This window comes from Cryptomeria japonica, chromosome 6 (assembly GCF_030272615.1).
Source record: "Cryptomeria japonica chromosome 6, Sugi_1.0, whole genome shotgun sequence".
Classification (NCBI taxonomy): domain Eukaryota; kingdom Viridiplantae; phylum Streptophyta; class Pinopsida; order Cupressales; family Cupressaceae; genus Cryptomeria; species Cryptomeria japonica.
In genome coordinates, this window is record NC_081410.1 from 99,839,632 (window position 1) to 99,859,233 (window position 19,602).

At 38.6% G+C, this 19,602-nt stretch overlaps 1 protein-coding gene across 4 annotated transcripts in view; it reads right to left on the bottom strand.

Annotated features, from left to right (window-relative positions):
* Positions 1–1,900: 1,900 nt before the first annotated feature.
* LOC131039742 (anoctamin-like protein Os01g0706700) overlaps positions 1,901–19,602 on the bottom strand; it is a 98,661-nt gene continuing 80,959 nt past the window's right edge. For 3 of the 4 annotated variants that reach the window (XM_057972579.2, XM_057972581.2, XM_057972580.2), the window contains 8 exons: positions 19,201–19,333; positions 18,991–19,104; positions 18,832–18,902; positions 18,618–18,730; positions 18,444–18,526; positions 18,165–18,272; positions 2,469–2,627; positions 1,901–2,371 (listed from right to left, as the gene is read on the bottom strand). In XM_057972579.2, coding sequence (XP_057828562.2) covers positions 2,261–2,371; positions 2,469–2,627; positions 18,165–18,272; positions 18,444–18,526; positions 18,618–18,730; positions 18,832–18,902; positions 18,991–19,104; positions 19,201–19,333 — 892 coding nt within the window. In that variant the 3' untranslated portion in view covers positions 1,901–2,260. Of the gene's footprint in view, positions 2,372–2,468; positions 2,628–18,164; positions 18,273–18,443; positions 18,527–18,617; positions 18,731–18,831; positions 18,903–18,990; positions 19,105–19,200; positions 19,334–19,602 lie in introns of those variants that run through there. The other variant, XR_009104718.2, reaches the window with a different exon arrangement.

Sequence of the window (19,602 nt, forward strand, 5' to 3'; positions counted from 1 at the left end):
TTCCTTAACTACCGACTTTTTCTCAAAGTTCCACTTTGCAAATTTTTGGGTTTCAAAGTTTATCATATTGTCATACATGTTTAACCTATCATGCCTAGCATGACATCCTCAACAAATCTGATTTTCCCCTCCAAGATCTTTTTCCTTGAAATCCAAGATTATGGGCTTGATCATTGATGCATCCTTTCCCTAACTGCCAACTTTTCTTCCCAAAGTTCCACTTTGCAAATTTTGAGATTTTGAGGTTTCTCGTACCATCATGCTTGTTAACCTGTCATGCCTAGCATGCCATCCTTGACAAGTTCAATGTTGGTTTCAAATTTTCTCATATTGTCATGCTCGTTGAACCTTCAAGTCATTTTTTCCCTTCTTCCCCTTTTGGATGCGAATTTTGTTGTTTGAACAAAAACCCCTACCTAACTTCCTACATGACCTGAGACACCATTAATGGCCTTGAAATGAATATGATTTGACACTTGAGGATTCTTAAAGGCCGTTGTGTACCTTTGGGCCCCTCTAATACATGATTGGTATACAAAAACATATGGTTGATGATGTAAAGGGCATGGCTTCAAGTGTATAACCATGTGAAGATGATGCAAGCAAATATGGAAAGCATGTACAACTACAAATGACCATGGTTCTTTCCTCAAGATCTCTAAGTAGTGTTGAGGATATATTCTTTCTATTGGTCAAAAAGGAAGGAAGGAGGAAAAGAAAAGTAATATTCATAGAAATCCTTAAGATTTCAATTTCCTATTTTGGTATTGTAATTATTTAGGTTCATCCCAAATTTATAATAAACACTTGTAACCTTCATAGAGTGAATGATTAAAGGTAGAATCAATCTTAGTTGATTATCTTCTTGTGTATAGTATATGTTTTTGAATGCTTGTTATTTAGTTGCTCAACCTAATGATTCTAAAATCCTTGCAACATCTTTGTAAGGTATCTTTTCAGCAAAATAAAAAGAATATATGGGTGCACTCATGGATTACTAAGTACACTCACTCAATATTCTACAACTATTTAATTCTTTTTTTTAAATGTGTGTAGAAACTAGCTAATCTATACATTTCAAAAGGCATAGTCTTTTGTGGTATCTTGATTTTAGTTATTGCACATTTTGAATGGATTCAAAAACTATGTTGCCCAACTGGATGATATCATCAATCTGCCACTTGTTCCAAGAACTATATATTAATTAGGTGTTTATCCTTACATGACTGACATGTAAGTGTATTGTGACACTATACATTGGGTTTTGCAATAAGGGAGTGCTTAATTTGTAATCATAAACCCAACATCTTAGGAAAACCCCCCAATCTTGTAGAGCCAAAAGTGAGTGAAAAAGGTCCCACCCACTTTAAGCATTGGTCCTTAACTGACAACTTGAAAAAAAGTAATCTTCTCAAATTTGACACCCCTCACACTTGGGAGATTACCAAGCCTTGGAGATTTGGGGCCGACTGCTCACGTCGCCAACAAGATCATTGGATTTCCTTCCTTGAGTCAACTTGGATTAAACGAACATTCTCTCAAACGAGAAAAAGTGTGTGCTTAAGAGAGATTGCATATTTGACCCAATGGCCTTTTATGACATGGCATTCCTCTCATTTCTAAAATAAATTGTTGTGAATTCTACCATCATGTTCTTCCTACATGGAATGGCATATTTTTTTAAATAAATATAATCATAATTGTAATTATTTTAAATTTTAAAAAATTACATTTCTTATCTATAAAGCAGCTAATCTCCGAATTGTCTATGCAGCACCCAGACTGTACCATTGACCGTGTTTGTTAATTAATTAAAAATTAAAATATGATGAATAGTCAATAGTAAAATATTGACATTGTATAATTAACAAAATTATCACAGCCAATAAAGTACAACGAGTTCAATAATTCTAAAAATCTCCAGATAACCTTGAAATTAGTTTTTAACAAAATTGGAACAAATGAGAACACCCTAACCAAATCTCAACAAATTTCAAAGCCAAAATTTCAGAACAATCAAACACTAGCAAAATGTTCCAGTTTTACATAAGTAGGCTCAAATACCCGGCCTAAAAGCTCTAATATCCTTGCGGTGTACATTCCAAATGATGAAGATCAATCTCCATCAAAAAAAATGTTGGAAAGAAAGAATAAAGAGACCATCAGAAACAGCAGTTACAGAATACATTTATTTACTAGGGAAGATTCTACATGCAGAAACATAAATTTAATGAAATCTCAAATATTATTCGACAGAAAACTAACAATCTTTCTTCTTGTCAAGCTCAAAAATGTTCTGCAGGAGTTGTGCAGAGCACATATCCCGATCTTGTGCACGTCTCATGCGAGTTGCTCTCACCCATGCAGGCTCCTTCCAGTCATTCACAGTGACAAACAAATTAGAGTAAGTCGATAATTTCTACTGTATGTCTCAAATTACAGTGGAAAATGAAATCATGTAAACTAACCTCGGGCACCAAGCAGCTAAACCCAAACTTCATCAAGAGTAATGCGTGCTCAATTAGGACAATGGTTACCAATCCAGGTCCTTTTTCCCATTTTCCATCTTCATGATGTAAACACACCAGAAGAGCACAATTTGAGCAGATTGCAATCACTCCCAGGAACTGAGTAGACACGTAACGAATCAAGCCAGTCAGCACAGTATCTTTCCACTATTGCTGTTACATTTATCAGAGATATAACCATAAAACATTTTCTGTGTATTTAAATTTGTTTTCACATTTTCAGCGGCCCTATTCTATGGTATATCTAGCACTTCCTAATCATTTGATATTATCAGCCAAAAAATAAATGGCAGAAGGTTTTTCCATGCAGTTTGAACATCTTCACTTGTATATTAAATTTGATGTATAATTGCTACAATCAGCTGTGCATGTCTTAGATGTCTCCTCTGATTTGATACAGTCAGTCAGTCTTCAAGGTAAGGGCGATACTCTGTAATGTCATCTAAACATATGTTTACAACGAATACCATTCCAGATAAGAATATAAAATCAAGTATACCTAAATCTTCATATGGGTGCTCTATATTTTAAGTGAAGGAATAAATAAATTTGGTGATGGGTTCATAGAATCAAGTTTGCAGACTCGGACTCAGAGAGTAGTCGGGAAAGTCCAACATTTTCAACTCAATACTCAACAATAAAATTAAAATTTTTAAAAAACATTTTTTTTTTTTACAAAATTCAATTACAAAATGTGTTAAATTGACATCTCAAAAGAGAAAATGCATAGTTTTCTAGCAAAAAAAAAAGTGTGAATATTGGTTTTAACCAGCATTTTACCTGCGTAGGCATTTTTACCAACGTTTTTCTTGTGCCTATAAGAACTTGCAAGTTAAACTTTTAGAAGTTTGCAGAGAGTACTTGGCAACTTAGAGAGTAATCACAGAATTTGCAACTATGCATAGAATGTTGGTGTATAGTAATTACACAACCTTTTCATGTTAAGTTTCACTTGGTTAGAATATAGATCTAAGTTTTCTTTTAATATTTGTAATAATATCCTAAAAATCCTAGTGATCTAGTTAAGAAGTTTTCTTTTAATTTGTGGTAATTGGGATTACTTCTAATAATATCCTAGTAAACTAATTAGTAGTAATTATCTTTTTTAACTGGTTAGATGGATTGAGTGTCAGTGACTTGGAGTCTCCTTGACACCTCACTCTTAGTACCTAGTTCACATGTCAATAGAATTTTCAAAACATTTTCGTGCAATGTAAGGCGTTTCCCACTAAGTTGGTTCTAGGAAATTTTGATCCAGTATTTTTTCTTCAAAGCTGATATTCAACCCTACAATTTATTCCGATATAAGATGGCTTTAATTTAATAAAAAATATCAGTTAGGCTTCCAACAGAAGATGGCTTTGCATTTTATTAAAAAATCACTTCGTTTTTTAAAGCATTTATCATCCATATATGGTTCCTTTTTTATTCAATTTGAAGTTAGTACCAAAAAAATGATGTAGAAAAATAATTCCAATTCCTCCACCCGGCAAAGATCATATAAAAACTTGAATAACAACTACATTGTACAGTAACATTAGTACAGAGTTGCAATATCCATGCTATCTTTGTCTGCATACCCCTGGTGAGTTAAGAAAGCACGCTTGTCTATGCATTGACAATTCTGATATCCACTCCTAGCCTGAATGTTATCAATAATAGCTGCAGTTAACAAAACACCTTAAAAACATATTGAATTGTCTACGCCATCTCTTTTGGAATGTACTAAAGTAAAGAAGCAAATCCAAAAATTATTAGAGCCATGTGGACCTAAGTACTTCACTATATAGATTAGCCATTGTCATTGTTCAAAACGAGGATAATTCTTGGAGAATGTGCTTAAATGGATAGATAAGGTATCTAAAAGAGAAGGAATCTAATAGAGAACAAAGTATTTAGAATTATTCTGCTTTGAATTGATGCACTGATAGATGGCCAAGTTGAGAAATTATATATATGGGTGTTCTGATACAAATACAATACCTCCTTCAGAACTTTACACGCTTTGTTAGACAGTAAATGGTTTCTCTAGTTAAGGATTGAATCTTTTATGTTGGCACAGAATTTAGCAATTCACTTATATGTCAACAAAGTATTCTCAATTCTGCCTATTATTGGGCCTATCCAAGTTGATCTGGAATCAAAGAAGAAATCAGGTGATGAATGGATGAAGCTGGATATGGACTGGATCAAAGTCAACTTTGATGGAGCTTCGAAAGGGAATCCAGGGCCCTTAGGTGCAGGATTTGTGACACAAGATTGGAATGGCAATATTCTTGCCATAGGGGCAAAAAGGCTAATGGATGGCTCAAATCATAGAAGCAATAGTTGGGGAAAAATCCCGATTAATCAGCAATCGGCGCTGCTCCCGATTAATTCCCCTAGAAAATTGGAAGCCGAGTTTCAACGATTTTTTCTGTTTTAATCGCCCAAAAAAAGAGATTAATTGCTGCGCGAAATCCCGCAAAAAAAAAAAACCGCAAAAAACCCTAGAATGTCCCCAAAATTCGATAAATAGCCGTCTGCTTTCAAGCTTACTCACTGAGCTCGTGGCTAAGGGTTAAGAGACAAAGTTGAAGTCGAAGGGAAGCAAATAGAAGGTTTTTTTTTGGTAGCACGACAGAGGGCATTACCGGCGACCTCATTCAAATTCTGAGGTATTTCTATTTACAATTCTTCCTATACTATTTACCACAGTTCTAAAGATTCTAAACTATAAATACCTCAGAATTTAGATTCTAGAACATACAAATATGTATCATTTATTCCGGTATTTCTATGTTCTAAACTAAAACATACCTCAGAACATAGATTCTAAACTATTTCTATTTACAGTTTAGAACATAGAAATACCGGAATTTACAGTTTTACCGAATTTACAGTTTAGAATAGGTATTTCTATTTACATCCCTCAGAATATAGATTCTAAACTGTATTCTGCTATCATTTAGATTCTAGAACATACAGTTTTACTATCATTTAGTAGTAAATGTTGCTATGTGTATTCTGATTACTACTATTTCTAATAGCAGAATACAGTTTACTATCATAGTTATTCAAACAAAATGATAGTAAACTGTATTATGCTCACTATGATTATTCAGGTTACTATATTACTGCTATATACAGTTTACTATAAATGATAGCAGTAATACAGGTTACTATGTTACTATAATAAGAATAGTTTACTATAGCAGATTACAGAAAACCAAAGAACTTGTCACAACCCTTAGCAGGTTAAACGGGTAATGTAGTGATAGTGTCAACGAGGATTATGTGAGCATAGATGATGTTGACACAGACTTTTGGAAGTGTAGCTGAGATAAATTTAATGTTGCAGCGTTGGTTAATATTGATGATGCTTGTAGGGAGGTGGAAAAATATAACAAAGATGTGTAACAGCAATTGTGTTTGCATTACACATTATAACAAGATGTACAAAATCCTACCATAGGCTAAAGTAATTTTCAGATTTTAAAAAACAATACAATAACAGGTGATGTATCACCTGACACAGATTTCTGATTAAAACATCTCACATCTGACATAATGCTGATTGGAACATAGTTTCTGATTTAGAGAACCCAACATGTGAAAAAAACTTAATCTCAATTACAACATAATTTCTGATTAGAACATCTCACATCTGACATAATGTTGATTAAAACAAAATTTCTGATTCAGAGAACCTCACATGTGAAATATAGATTCGGTAGCTTCTTTAGATGGACTAAAGCTTACTATGTTTAGAAAACCTAATTAAATCAATGAATTGGTGAAACATCAAGAGGGCATATCTATTTAAATGGTTAGCATCCCTTATGAAATGGTAAATCTATATTCCTCAAGCATATCTATTGAAATGGTTAGCATCCCTTATGAACATACAACTGTAACATTTAAATACTAAAAGACTGAACTAAAATGTTTTTGCAGAACTAATTCTTGATCACAATGCCATGTCAAAAAGACTTTGCGTGGACACACTGCACAGCAATTCCTGGTAGCACGAAGGTCAAGTGCAATTGGTGTCTAGAAGAGATCAGTGGTGGAATTTATCGTTTCAAATGGCATTTGTCCAAAGAACGAGGAAATAACACCTTGATATGCAAAGCATGCCCTGCAGATGTCTCATATCAGGCAAAGCAATCTCTTAACGGGATTGCTGAGAGTAAGGCCAAAAAGGCAAGAATTGGGGTTGAATTAAGTTCTAGTTTTGCAGATCCCAGGACGAACCATTTGGGTGAGGAGGATGGCGAAGATGGGAGTTTTAGGGAATGCGGATCAACACCTAATTCTATAGCACGTGGACCAAACACAGGTGGAGGAAACATTAATACTTTCTTCCAACCTTGTACTACAACAGGATCACAAACCACTTTGGAGAGTACAAGATGGAAGAAATTTGTCACTGAACAAGCAAAGAAGGCAATTGGTAATTTTTGGTACTCCTCTCACATGGCATTCCATGCTTCCAGAAATCCATATTGGCAACCCATGGTAGATGCTATTGCAGCTGTAGGACCTGGGTTTCAAGCCCCATCTTATGAGTCATTGAGGGTTGGTATGCCGAAAGATGCAGTAGAGGATGTTCAAGATGTTGTTAAACAACATCGATTACAATGGGCTAAAACTAGTTGCAGTATCATGTCAAATGGTTGGACATATATAAGGAACCAAACTTTCATTAACTTCCTTGTCTCTTGTGAGATTGGCACTGTTTTTCTGAAATTTGTGGATGCATCTAATATGATGAAATCCACAAATGCATTGTTTGAGATGTATGATGTGGTAGTTACGGATGTAGGGCCACAAAATGTGGTTCAATTTATCACAGACAATGTTGTTGCTTGTGTTGTTGCAGGGAGACTTCTGACAGATAAATACCCTTCCATGTTTTTTACACCATGTGCAGCACATTTCCTTGTTCTAACCCTAGAGGACATTGGAAAAATTGAATGGGTTAAGGTGGCATTTTAGAAGGCTCACAAGGTTACCAAATTTGTTTATAATCACACGAGGGTTTTGGCTATAATGCGCTCTTTCACAGGAGGCAAGGAGCTAGTTCAATCAGGGGTGACAAGATTTGCAACATATTTCCTTGCATTAAAAACATTATGTGAACAAAAAGGTAATTTGAGGCGAATGTTTGTTTCAGTTGAGTGGATGGAGTCTCGCTTCACAACTCAAGCAAATGGTATAGCAGTGGCAGAGTATATGTATTCTACCACCTTTTGGGAATCAATTGAACAGATTGTAGAATTTTCAGAGCCTTTAGTAAAAGTCTTGAGACTAGTGGATGGGGAAAACCCCCCATGGGATGTGTATGAGGCAATGGATAGGGCCAAGGAGGTGATAAGGAGTAAGCTGAAAAATAACAGGGATAGGTATATGCCATTGTGGGACATAATTGATAGGAGATGGGATGGACAGATGCACACTCCTCTCCATGCTACGGGATACTTGCTCAATCCTTTGTTATTCTATAAGACTGACTTCATGGAAATTGATGTTGAGATCAAACAAGGCTTCTTCAAGTGCATGCAAAAAACGTTTCCTAACTTGGAAAAATTTGATGCGGCTACGATAGTGTTGGAAGTGTACAAGCATTCTAAGGGTTTTCTCTCTTCTAGGGCTGCTATACAAAGCAGAAAGACCATTCAACCAAGTAGACTCTATAAACTTTTGACAATCTCTTTATTTTGCCAACATGCTCATTAAATTTGTTAAGATTGTAAGATATTCTTAGTCTTACAATATCACTCATATAATGTGTTTTTCAGCTGCATGGTGGGCTTCTTTTGGAGACGAAATACCAAATTTAAGGTGGATGGCAGTGTGCATTTTGAGTCAACCATGCAGCTCATCAGCTTGTGAGTGTAATTGGAGTGTTTTTGAACACGTACATTCCAAGAAACGCAACCGCTTATCACAATGACGAATGAATGACTTGGTATTTGTTCATCACAACCTCCACTTGAACATAAGGAAAGCTCAAGGTGAGAATATTAATATATAGTTGCAGTTTTTGAAATTGTATTCACTATTCATTATGTTTTTCACTTGTAAGGGAAACACTAATTTCTACATGGGCAAAATCAGGAACTATTGAGGAAGGCTTGCCAATTGACCTCGATGAGATATATCGAGAGTGTGAGTTGATTGTTGCTGATGATGATGATGATGTTGTTGTTGTTGTTGTTGTTGCTGATCGTCCGCTTGAGATTGAAGATTTTGATATCATGAGGCAAGCCAACTTTGGTCCTCGGGTTGAACGAATTAGGATAGGCTCTCACCCGGGAGCTTCATCATCAGGGCCTCCTGCCCTCTAGCATGTCATTGCCTACATTTGATATTTTGGAATTTTGTACTTAGTTTACAAGTTGACTTTGTTCAAAGCCACAAACTATATTGTAATTGACATTTTGACATCTATTACCATCTACATATTATTTATGGTGTATATTTTGTGCAACGTAATCAGTGATATGAATATAAACAACGAAAATCTATTTCCTGCAATTCATGTGTTCAAGTGTCTATTTTATTTGCCTACAATATCTCTATGCTATGGAAATGCCCTAAAATATCCAAAAAAAGTTTTTTTTTATTGTTTTTCTACAATTTTTTACGTTTTTTTGTAAATCCGATTTTTCCTAATTTTTTGAAAAAATCTTATACTTTTGTTTTGCCGATTAATTCCCCAAACAATTATTGCTTCCTTGGCTTAAATAATGAATCTGAGTTTCAGTCGGCTCTACTAGCAATAAAGTTGGCCAAGAGATTATCGATAGAAAATTTGCATTTAAAAGGTGATTCCTAAATTGTTGTTCATGCAATCATCAAGGGCGAATGCCCAGCTTGGAACTTAGATAAATTTGTCAATATTATTAGAAATATGTTGATGTCCTGTAAAAATTTTAAAATATCCCATGTTTTGAGAAATGGTAACAGGGTGGCAAACAGGCTGTCAAAATGGGCGGTATCATTAATGGAGGTTCAATTGGATTTCTTTTGGGATGATTTTTGGGAAATTTCGATCACTAAGTTATGATGGAGCGTGCGCCACCAAAAGCAGCAGTCATTATGGGAAAGGGTTCATGTTTAATGCGATGGGGATGGGGGTTACTTTTTAATACTGCCATCAAGGCTTCATTTGATGCAAAGTGCGGTTGTGGCAGCGAAGGTTGGTGAGAAGTAGTTTGGTGGTGAAGTGAGATAACATGGAAGTGAATTTCTCTTTGGTCACCCCTAAGCAGCAGTTGGCCTTTTTGGGTCGGATTTCTGAGAAGAGGCTTCACGGTATCTTTAAATTCAATGATCCTCTATTTGTGCAAATTTTAGACATATTATTTGGAAAGGAGTTCATGAAATATGAACATAGGTATCAAACAAATATTCACATAGTTTCAATGCTGGTTGCATGGGGTCTGGAACTAGGAAGTAAAGAGGACGTCCAATGGGTCATCAAGGAATGTGTTGAGGAAGATTGGACATACGAGCTGAGGCCAATTTTGGAATGGGAATGACCAAGCGAAGGCCTTCTTGTCACAGAGGGTGACTGGCTATGATGCCGGAGCATGCGGGTGAACGTGCTATCCACATCACCCCAAAAATAGAAGCAGTTACTTTTTTTTATTTTTTGTCTTGTTTTGTGTTTTCATCTGCAGGCTAGAGGTTACGTTGTAGGCTGTCCCAGTTTGGTATATTCCCATGAGTGGAGATAGTGTTTTGCATGGGCGGCTCACTCTTGAAACAGCTGTAGCGCCTATTTTAGGAGGACTGCGCATACTTTTAAAGAGAGACCAGCATATATGACAGCAAGGAGAAGTAACCCATAGGATGTGGGACAGCAGTGTTGGATTAAAGAGGGGTAGCATATATTTTTGTTGTGAGATTTGTCTGTTGAGGAGAGGGTAATCAATTTCAATACGGTTTCATATGTTTGGAGATTCTGGTTAATTCTGTAATTTTTCCTTTTGACTGTGTATCTCTGGTGATTGTGCCTCCATAAGAATTGATTTTAATTTTTTTTCATGTAAGAGATTTATTGTGTGGCTGCATCTCCTTTCTGTTTGATAAGACTCAGGTTTTGGTCTACATTAGGCTGAAAATTGGTGAGCAACCGTCTCAATTACAACCCTTATTACAATGGAGTTTGTTTAGCAATGTGGAGAAGAGGAAGGCGGAGGCGCATATTGGATGGGAAGCCTTGAAGGACTATCTTCGGGAGCGGGGTCTGCACCATAAGGACATGGGTGAAGTGTTGGTGATGCAAGGGAAAGTTGGTACAAAACGGGTGCAACAGGAGGAGGAAACGGTGATGGAGCGCAAGGACAGAGCACAAGACAAGTTCAATTTTGAAGATTATTGGGTCAATGGACCCCTCATGGCATGCAAGAAATAGATTTTGTTTAAAAACTACTATTAATTTTGTGAATTTTGTTCTTTCAGTCTAGTTGTAGCTAGATTTTTTAGTGTCTCTGGAATTTTGCATATGAACATTGTATACTGTAATAACTGTTGTCACTTTATGACACCCTTGGTCCATCACTGAGAATCAATCAGAGATACGATCCATGGACCGAGGCTGCCAGAGTTGATGAAGGAAAAAACTAGTGGATTTATGAAGTGTGAAGTGTTGTCTTGTCTGGAGGAAGTTCCTTTCCTTAGTCTTCTTTCCGAACTTCCCCGGAACCCCGAGGTTTCGAGGGTCCTTCCTTTCCTTGTCTCCTATCTTGTTCCCCAGAACTCTGGAACCCCAAGGTTCCGAAGTTCCTTCCCTTTGCCATCTCTTCTTCCCTTTCCCGGAACTCCAGAATCCTGAGGTTCCAAAGTTCCTCCCTTTCCTTCCTCCTCTTCCGTTCCCCGGAAATCCGGAACCCCAAGGTTCCGAAGTTCCTTTCCCTTGCCTTCTTCGGAACTCTGGAACCCCGAGGTTCCGAAGTTCCTTCCTTGCTGCCTTTTCCCTCTTCCCCAGAACTTCGGAACCAGAACTCCGGAACCCTGAGGTTCCGAAGTTCCTTCCCTTGCCCTTTTCTTTTCCCAGATCCGAAGTTCCTTTGCTAGGTCTCCTCTTTTCCTTTCCTTGTCTTCTTCCCTTTCTCGGAACTCCGGAACTTGTTTCCTTACCCTTCTCCAAAACTCCGAAACCCCAAGGTTCTGAGGTCCTTCCTTAGTCTTCCCCACTTCGGGAACCCGAGTTTCCGAAGTCCTCCGACTTCCTTCCGGCTTGCAACACTTCCGGATGGCGTGATCAACACTCAAAGCTTTGAATGCTCCAACGACTCTTGTGACTTGTGCGCCTTCTTTTGTGGATCTGCAGGGGTGCATTTAATGAGTTTGCAGGATTTCCATCAAGAGAAGTACACGGCCATGCTTATTGTGGTTACCGATGTCATGCCTGCATGCTCTGACTTTGGAATGTCAGTCAATCCACCTCCTTGAAGTGTCTTTCTTCTTAGGATTGCATTTTCAGAGTATGGCTAGGTTGCTTGTATGTACAGAATGTCATGTGCATGCACTTACTTGCATTCCCTGACTGACATTTCCCTACACACACAGGGGTCAAGGCTTCTCTTCCTTGACCAATGGTCTCTCCTCTGTGACCAGTTTTCTATACAAAGGCTATTAAGCCTCATTGTAAAGGGTTCTCTTCCCTGCTGGCTTGAGCTATTTTATGCTCTTTCACTTCTCTTGTATTTATCTTGCATTTCTGCAACTGTAAGTTTGGCCATTGGCCTTTGAATGAATTGAAATTACCATTCTTGCCTTCCTTCAACTTATGCATGTTGTGTATGTTTCCTTACCTTCATCATAGGTGTATGTTTTGTGGCTCTTCTCTCATATATGTTGTGTTAATTTATTTCTAAGTGGGACTTGTGGGAAATCTTCTCCCCTTTGACATTTAGCAAATTCTAACCTACATACATGCATTGGGGTCACTCATGCAACTGAAGTTTGTGCATCTCTTGGGTATTTCAGTTTATTCTTTGTGCCATTTTGGGTGGGGAGAGAAACATCTCTTATCTTGGTGCATCACCTCCTTTCATTTTAAGCATTTCTCTCTTCCCTTTTCCTCTGCAAGTTGTTAGGATAGGCTTGTGAGTAAGTTTTGAAGGGTTGAGTTGGTTCATCACCTGCACCTAGATTGAGAAGGAAGTCGGCCTTCTCCGGAGACTCAACCCCCTTGCGCAAGGTCCCACACTTCGGGGTTGTTTCCATGTTTCATGAGGTTGTTGAGTTGATAGCTCAGCAAGGGTGCAAGCTTTTGTGATAACAGTTTTTGGCATGCCCGGTGGGACAAACTTTCGATGTACATGCTAAGGATTCAGTGTTGTTATTAGTGTCTCAGCCTTTAGAGGCAGTCATCTCTCAAGCACTTGGCGACTCTGCTCAACAAGTCCAGTTCTTGTCCATGCCAGGTTCCTAGAACTTCAGAACCCCTAGGTTCCCAAGCCATCAACTCCGAAGTTCCCAAGTCCGGAACCCCGGAATCCCCAGGTTCTGAAGTGCCTAAGTCCTTAACTCTGGAACCCCGAGGTTCTGAAGTCATGCAGTCCTAAGCCCAAGCCAACTGAAGATTCGGTGTGTTCTTCAGTTCATCAAGCCTTTGGAGGCAGCATCTTTCAAGCACCTGGCGACTCTGTAATCATTTGGTGGATCTGTGGTATGTTATCAATCTCTGGTTGAGAGGGTCCGTCTTCTCTTTTAAGCATTTTGTTAAACAAGTTCCATCTCTTTCAAATGCTTTAAAATGAGTTCATATCATGGGTGTAACTTCTATTCACCCCCATTCTATGAGAATGCCAGCCATCATTTTTCCCCTCCTTACCAACAAGACCAAACTAGGACTGCTCCTAGTTTCAACCCAAATAACTTCACTTCAGCAGCAGGCGGACACTTTCCTAATGTTTGCCACCCACTCCTGCTCAACCTTCTTGGCAGCCCAACCAGCCCCAAGATGATGAAAAAAGGCAAATTGCAGAACTCAAAAGTGTGTTGCTTAATCTCACCAAGCAGCTGGAGGAGTTGAAGAGGCAACAAGAGTGGGATTTGCAACAGCAGGATCAGCTTGCTTATCAGGCTCAGCTTCAGCAACAACAGATGGGAGACCAACGACAACATGAGGAGTTCCTTGCAAGGCAGCTTGCCTCTACTAGGAAGAAAGAAATTAAACAACTAGCAACCATGGAGATGAGGCTCATACAGGAGGAGGTTTCTGCCCCTAGGGTTCCTAAGTTTGAAGTCCCAAGCTTGAGGCAGGGGAGACCTCCCAAGCCTTCAACTAACCACCCTAGTTTTAAAATTCCAAGTTTCAAGGGAGCTCCAACTATTGTTATACAAGAGCCTTCTCCTCAATGCCTTTTGCAAAACACCCCACCACCTAGGCCCTTTCCTGATGCTATCTCCCTTTTTAAGGGCGGACCTGTTGTATGGAGGATGGATGGTTCCCATCGTCATCATCATGAAGGGGTTCAATTAGCCATTGGTGAGTCTTCATATGCTCTAAAGGAGGAAGAATCGATGATGTTGTAGGAGGATATTGAGAACAATCAGTTGCAACAACAGGTCATTGAACATGAGGAGTGTGAAGGTAAAGAGGAAGACATTGTCCTCTCATTTGACAATCTTCCTTTGTTTATTGATCATGAGGAGAAGGACATGTCTACACCTCCCCCAGTGGTAGCTCTGGAGCAACAAGCGAGTGTTGAGGAGGGCACAGGGGGTAATGGTTTTGCTGTAGATTGTACGGTGGATGGATCGTGCCATGAACCTGAGGTTGTTGCATTCTGTTGCCAAGAGGAGGAAACAAAAACAAAGGGACAATCTGAAGATTTTAGATCTTCTTGTGAGGTGTGAGATTTGTGCTGATGAGTTGGATATCAACACATGTGAGTATGATGTATGTTGGTTCTCCCCTGTCCCTGAAAGTGATGATGTTGAATATGAAGTCTTCATTCAAGGTGAAGATGTTTCTTTTGGCATTGGGGATGATGTGCCTGAGCTTGAATGTTTCACTTGGGACCAACATACCAAGTCTGATGACGTTGAGCAACAACATGTTGGTCATGTCGATAGTCTTTTGGTTGCTCAACTTGACAGTATACCCGAGCTTCAAAGTTTCCAATTTGATGTGTTTGAAGAGCCCCCTTGTGCTGGCCTAGACAGAGATATGGTATACTTTTCATCACCATGTGAGTTTGAGGCCTTTTCCTTTGGTTTCAACTCACACCAAGAGGAGGTCGACTATTGTGGGGAAAATGATGCCCTCTTGTATAAAAGAGATGCCTTATCTTTTGCAAGGAGTAGTTCTTTTGATACTAGCCGACTCCTAAAAAACTCCCCCCCTGCTACTATGTGTATGCTTCATGCATTCCCGGATGTCTTAGGTGGCTATTTTCTATGGCTTCCTTATGGTGGCAAGGTGAATGGTGAAGTGTTCGGCAAGGTGAATGGTGAAGTGTTCTTTCACCACATGAGTAGTATGTGTGATCTAATGCATGCATACAAGAGATTTCAACCATTGCAGCTAGATGGTGAATGTAACAAAGGTATGAGGGGGATCGGCTCTCTCAAAAGGTTCCTCTTTGACAAAGGCAAAAGCATCAGTTGCCTCTTATTGTAACAATGTAAATATTAGTTAGGTTTCTTGTTTTCCAAAAAGTGCACGAACACAAGCTGTTCCCCTTCAGAATGGCTGATCTTGATCCTTTGCGGGTTATAGAGGAGAGAGTTTTCTTCTTTCTTGCAATTGTGACTCAGTGCCCAGTGGATGCTCAAGGCTTCTGGACTTCATGCTTAGCAAGCAAGCATCCCCAGAGGTCGCCAAAAATGTTGTCATTTTATGACACCCTTGGTCCATCACTGAGAACCGATAAGAGATACAATCCATGGACCAGCGCTGCCCCAGTTGATCAAGGAGAAGAGTACTGGATTTATGAAGTGTGAAGTGTTGTCTTGTCTGGAGGAAGTTCCTTTCCTTAGTCTTCTTTCCGAACTTCCTCGGAACCCCGAGGTTCTGAAGTTCCTTCCTTTCCTTGTCTCCTCTTTTGTTCCCCGGAACTCTGAAACCCCGAGGTTCCGAAGTTCCTTCCCTTTGCCTTCTCTTCTTCCCTTTCCCGGAACTCCGGAATCCCGAGGTTCCAAAGTTCCTCCCTTTCCTTGTCTCCTCTTCTGTTCCCCAGAACTCCGGAACCCCGAGGTTCCGAAGTTCCTTCCCTTTGCCTTCTCTTCTTCCCTTTCCCGGAACTCCAGAATCCCAAGGTTCCAAAGTTCCTCCCTTTCCTTCCTCCTCTTTAGTTCCTCAGAACTCCGAAACCCCAAGGTTCCAAAGTTCCTTTCCCTTGCCTTCTTCGGAACTCCGGAACCCCGAGGTTCTAAAGTTCCTTCCTTAGCCATTTCTCTCTTCCCGGAACTTCGGAACCCAGTTCCGAAGTTCCTTCCCTTGCCCTTTTCTTTTCCCGGAACTTCGGAACTCCGAGGTTTCGAAGTTTCTTTGCCAGGTCTCCTCTTTTCCTTTCCTTGTCTTCTTCCCTTTCTTGGAACTCCGGAACCCCGAGGTTCCGCAGTTCCTCTCCTTGTTTCCTTTCCCTTCTCCGGAACTCCAAAACCCCGAGGTTCTGAGGTCCTTCCTTAGTCTTCCCCACTTCGGGAACCCGAGTTTCCGAAGTCCTCCAACTTCCTTGCGGCTTGCAACACTTCCGGATGGCGTGATCAACACTCAAAGCTTTCAATGCTCTGACGACTCTTGTGACTTGTGCGCCTTCTTTTGTGGAGCTGCAGGGGTGCATTTAATGAGTTTGCAGGATTTCCATCAAGAGAGGTACACGGCCAGACTTATTGTGGTTACCTATGTCATGCCTGCATGCTCTGACTTTGGAATGTCAGTCAATCCACCTTCTTGAAGTGCCTTTCTTCTTAGGATTGCATTTTCAGGGTATGGCTAGGTTGCTTGTATGTACAAAATGTTAGGTGCATGCACTTCCCTGCATTCCTTGACTGACATTTCCCTGCACACACAGGGGTCAAGGCTTCTCTTCCTTGACCAATGGTCTCTCCTCTACGACCAGTTTTCTATATAAAGGTTGTTAAGCCTCATTGTAAAGGTTCTCTTCCCTACTGGCTTGAGCTATTCTATGCTCTTTCACTTCTCTTGTATTTATCTTGCATTTCTACAACTGTAAGTTTAGCCATTGGCCTTTGAATGAATTGAAATTACCATTCTTGCCTTCCTTCAACTTATGCATGCTGTGTATGTTTCCTTACCTTCATCATAGGTGTATGTTTTGTGGCTCTTCTCTCATATATGTTGTGTTAATTTATTTCTGGGTGTGACTTGTGGGAAATCTTCTCCCCTTTGACATTTAGCAAATTCTAACCTGCATACATGCATTGGGGTCACTCATGCAACTGAAGTTTGTGCATCTCTTGGGTATTTCAGTTGATTCTTTGTGCCATTTTGGGTGGGGAGAGAAACATCTCTTATCTTGGTGCATCACCTCCTTTCATTTTAAGCATTTCTCTCTTCCCTTTTCCTCTCCAAGCTGTTAGGATAGGCTTAGGAGTAAGTTTTAAAGTGTTGAGTTTGTTCAACACCTGCACCTAGATTGAGAAGGAAGTCTGCCTTCTCCAGAGACTTAACCCCCTTGCGCAAGGTCCCACACTTTGGGGTTGTTTCCATGTTTCACGAGGTTGTTGAGTTGATAGCTCAACAAGGGTGCAAGCTTTTGTGACAACAATAACATCGTAGTATACTCAAGGTAGCTAGTAGACAAGCTAGGTGGCGGATGACTCTCTGTGTCTGTACAGTTTGCTGGGATAGGTAGTATAGTATCTAGGGTTTTTGATGGTGTTGCTGAATCTGACTTTTATATTTAAAATATTAATAAGATAATAAAAATATCTACATTACCAATCAGAAAAAAAAACAAAGTATTTTCATTTCCACTATACAAATAATTTTGGATCGCTACCATTCCTTAATAGGGTCATTAATTCAAACTGTGAAACAATTCTTGACATTATATTTTTGGTACCTCAACTCATCAAACGGAAAAGGAAAGAACATATGTCAATCTCAAAGAATATGCAAAGAAATTCAGAAACAATCATAAAGGAAAAACTTTAGCAATTGTACAATGTCATATATGATATACCACATTGCACAACATTTAGGATAGTAAATTTATATTTTATGGAGAACACAACAAGCAGATTTATTTACAAATATCAAATTACTATCTTGAATGCACAGTCTTGCTTTCAACCTTTTATGAAACCATATCTAGAAATGTTTCTCAAGCTTTGTAGAATGATTGGATCACTATCCATAGAAAATCTTTTCCTTATTCTAAAAGATCCACAGAACTGTTTGCGGACTCTTTAAGTGTCTTCATTATAATAATTTGTTATCACCTATTCATTATCATGACTTGATCTTCAATAAACATAACAGAAAAAGGATTTAAAACTTTTTGGGTGATAAATTATTATCATCAATCCATTGCAAATTAAATAATCTATTTAGAATTGGATAGTATGTATGATTCAAAACTTCAATGTAACCTATAAGATTTTAGTTTTACAGATGATTTTTTTCATACATTAAAAGAAAAATGCATCTCTAATGTTCACCTCAAAAATGTTTAACCATGCTCCAATGCTTGATGCAGCACGTGGAATTGGCCTTCGTAGCAAGGCTAACAGCTTCAAGGAATCTGTACGAATCTCCATCAGATTATTCTGCAACAGGGCAGAACAACAGATTGAGAACATTGAAAATTTGAATCTATATGCACAGCTGCAATAAAGGAATTAATTGACTTGATCATCTTATTAAGTCTTTGCCACTAATCCAAATTTGCTTCTATTTTCTTCCTATCCTAATTAAAAGATCATTTAGAAAACACTTACCACAGCTGCAAAAACAAAAACCAAAGGAAATGCACAAGCAAACATGGTGACCATTCCAAACTGCAATGCCAACTCCAGAAAATCTGGGTAGTTCCGAAAACCACTATTAAATGTCCGTACAGTATTTTCATCATATTAAGCAAACATTAAAAAGAAATCAAACCGTCAATTTACCATCAAAAAGCCCATCTTCCATCCCCTCTCCTACACTCGCGGTATATGAAGGCTTCATGTATTCCTTTTCTATTCTCGATGTATGCTGAGGAAAATGTCCCTTACGTTCCCTTCTGCACAATACCAATAATATGATCCTTTATTATAATCCTTATCAATAGAAAAAATAACATCCTGTGAATTTATTTTCTGTAAAACAAAGAAAGTAACTTACTTGATGGCAAAGTATTTCGTATAGTGGTATTTTACGTAAGGACCTAGGTTCTCTACGACATTGCTCAACACCTGGAAGATATCAATCCATCTAAATCATCCAATGTTCTATCTGTATAATTAAATCCAAGGGAATAAAGCCAAACAGAAATACTCTTACCTGGGATACAATCAGTCGTTGAATCAAAAATGTTCTGAGAAGTTTGATATCCCGACGAAAAAATGCATGATAGAACAAGCCAATGTAATATTGCATGAAGTACAGGCCAAAAACCTGCAACATATCTTGTGGAAGTTGAAGCTAAACGTTAACTATAAACTAATTGAATTGAATGCACATCTGATGTAACAGTTTGACACAGTACTGTACCTTGTAAACTAAACAGTCTGCTCGAGCTTCTTTGCTATTGTGATGTTGGGTTTTAACAAGCCTTTCAGCAATGTTTCCACCAAACTTCATATAATATTGAATAGTCAAAACATACAAAACTGTTAATGCATACCTGAGAGAGAGAGACAACAAATAGTATGAAATTAATATAATATTCATTCACAACTGCAATGTGAAGAGTAATACATCAACAAAATACAAGTATTGCATTGCAAAACAAAATTCTGTTTGAAAAGATGTCTCAGCCTTGCTCCTAATGTTAAGAATGTAAAACGTACAACTTTCAGGCTACTGAATAGAAAAACTCAATTTCTGAGATCTACAAATTTTTAAAGAGGACCCAAACAGCCCCCAGATCAAAAGTTATCACTTCTGGAAGTC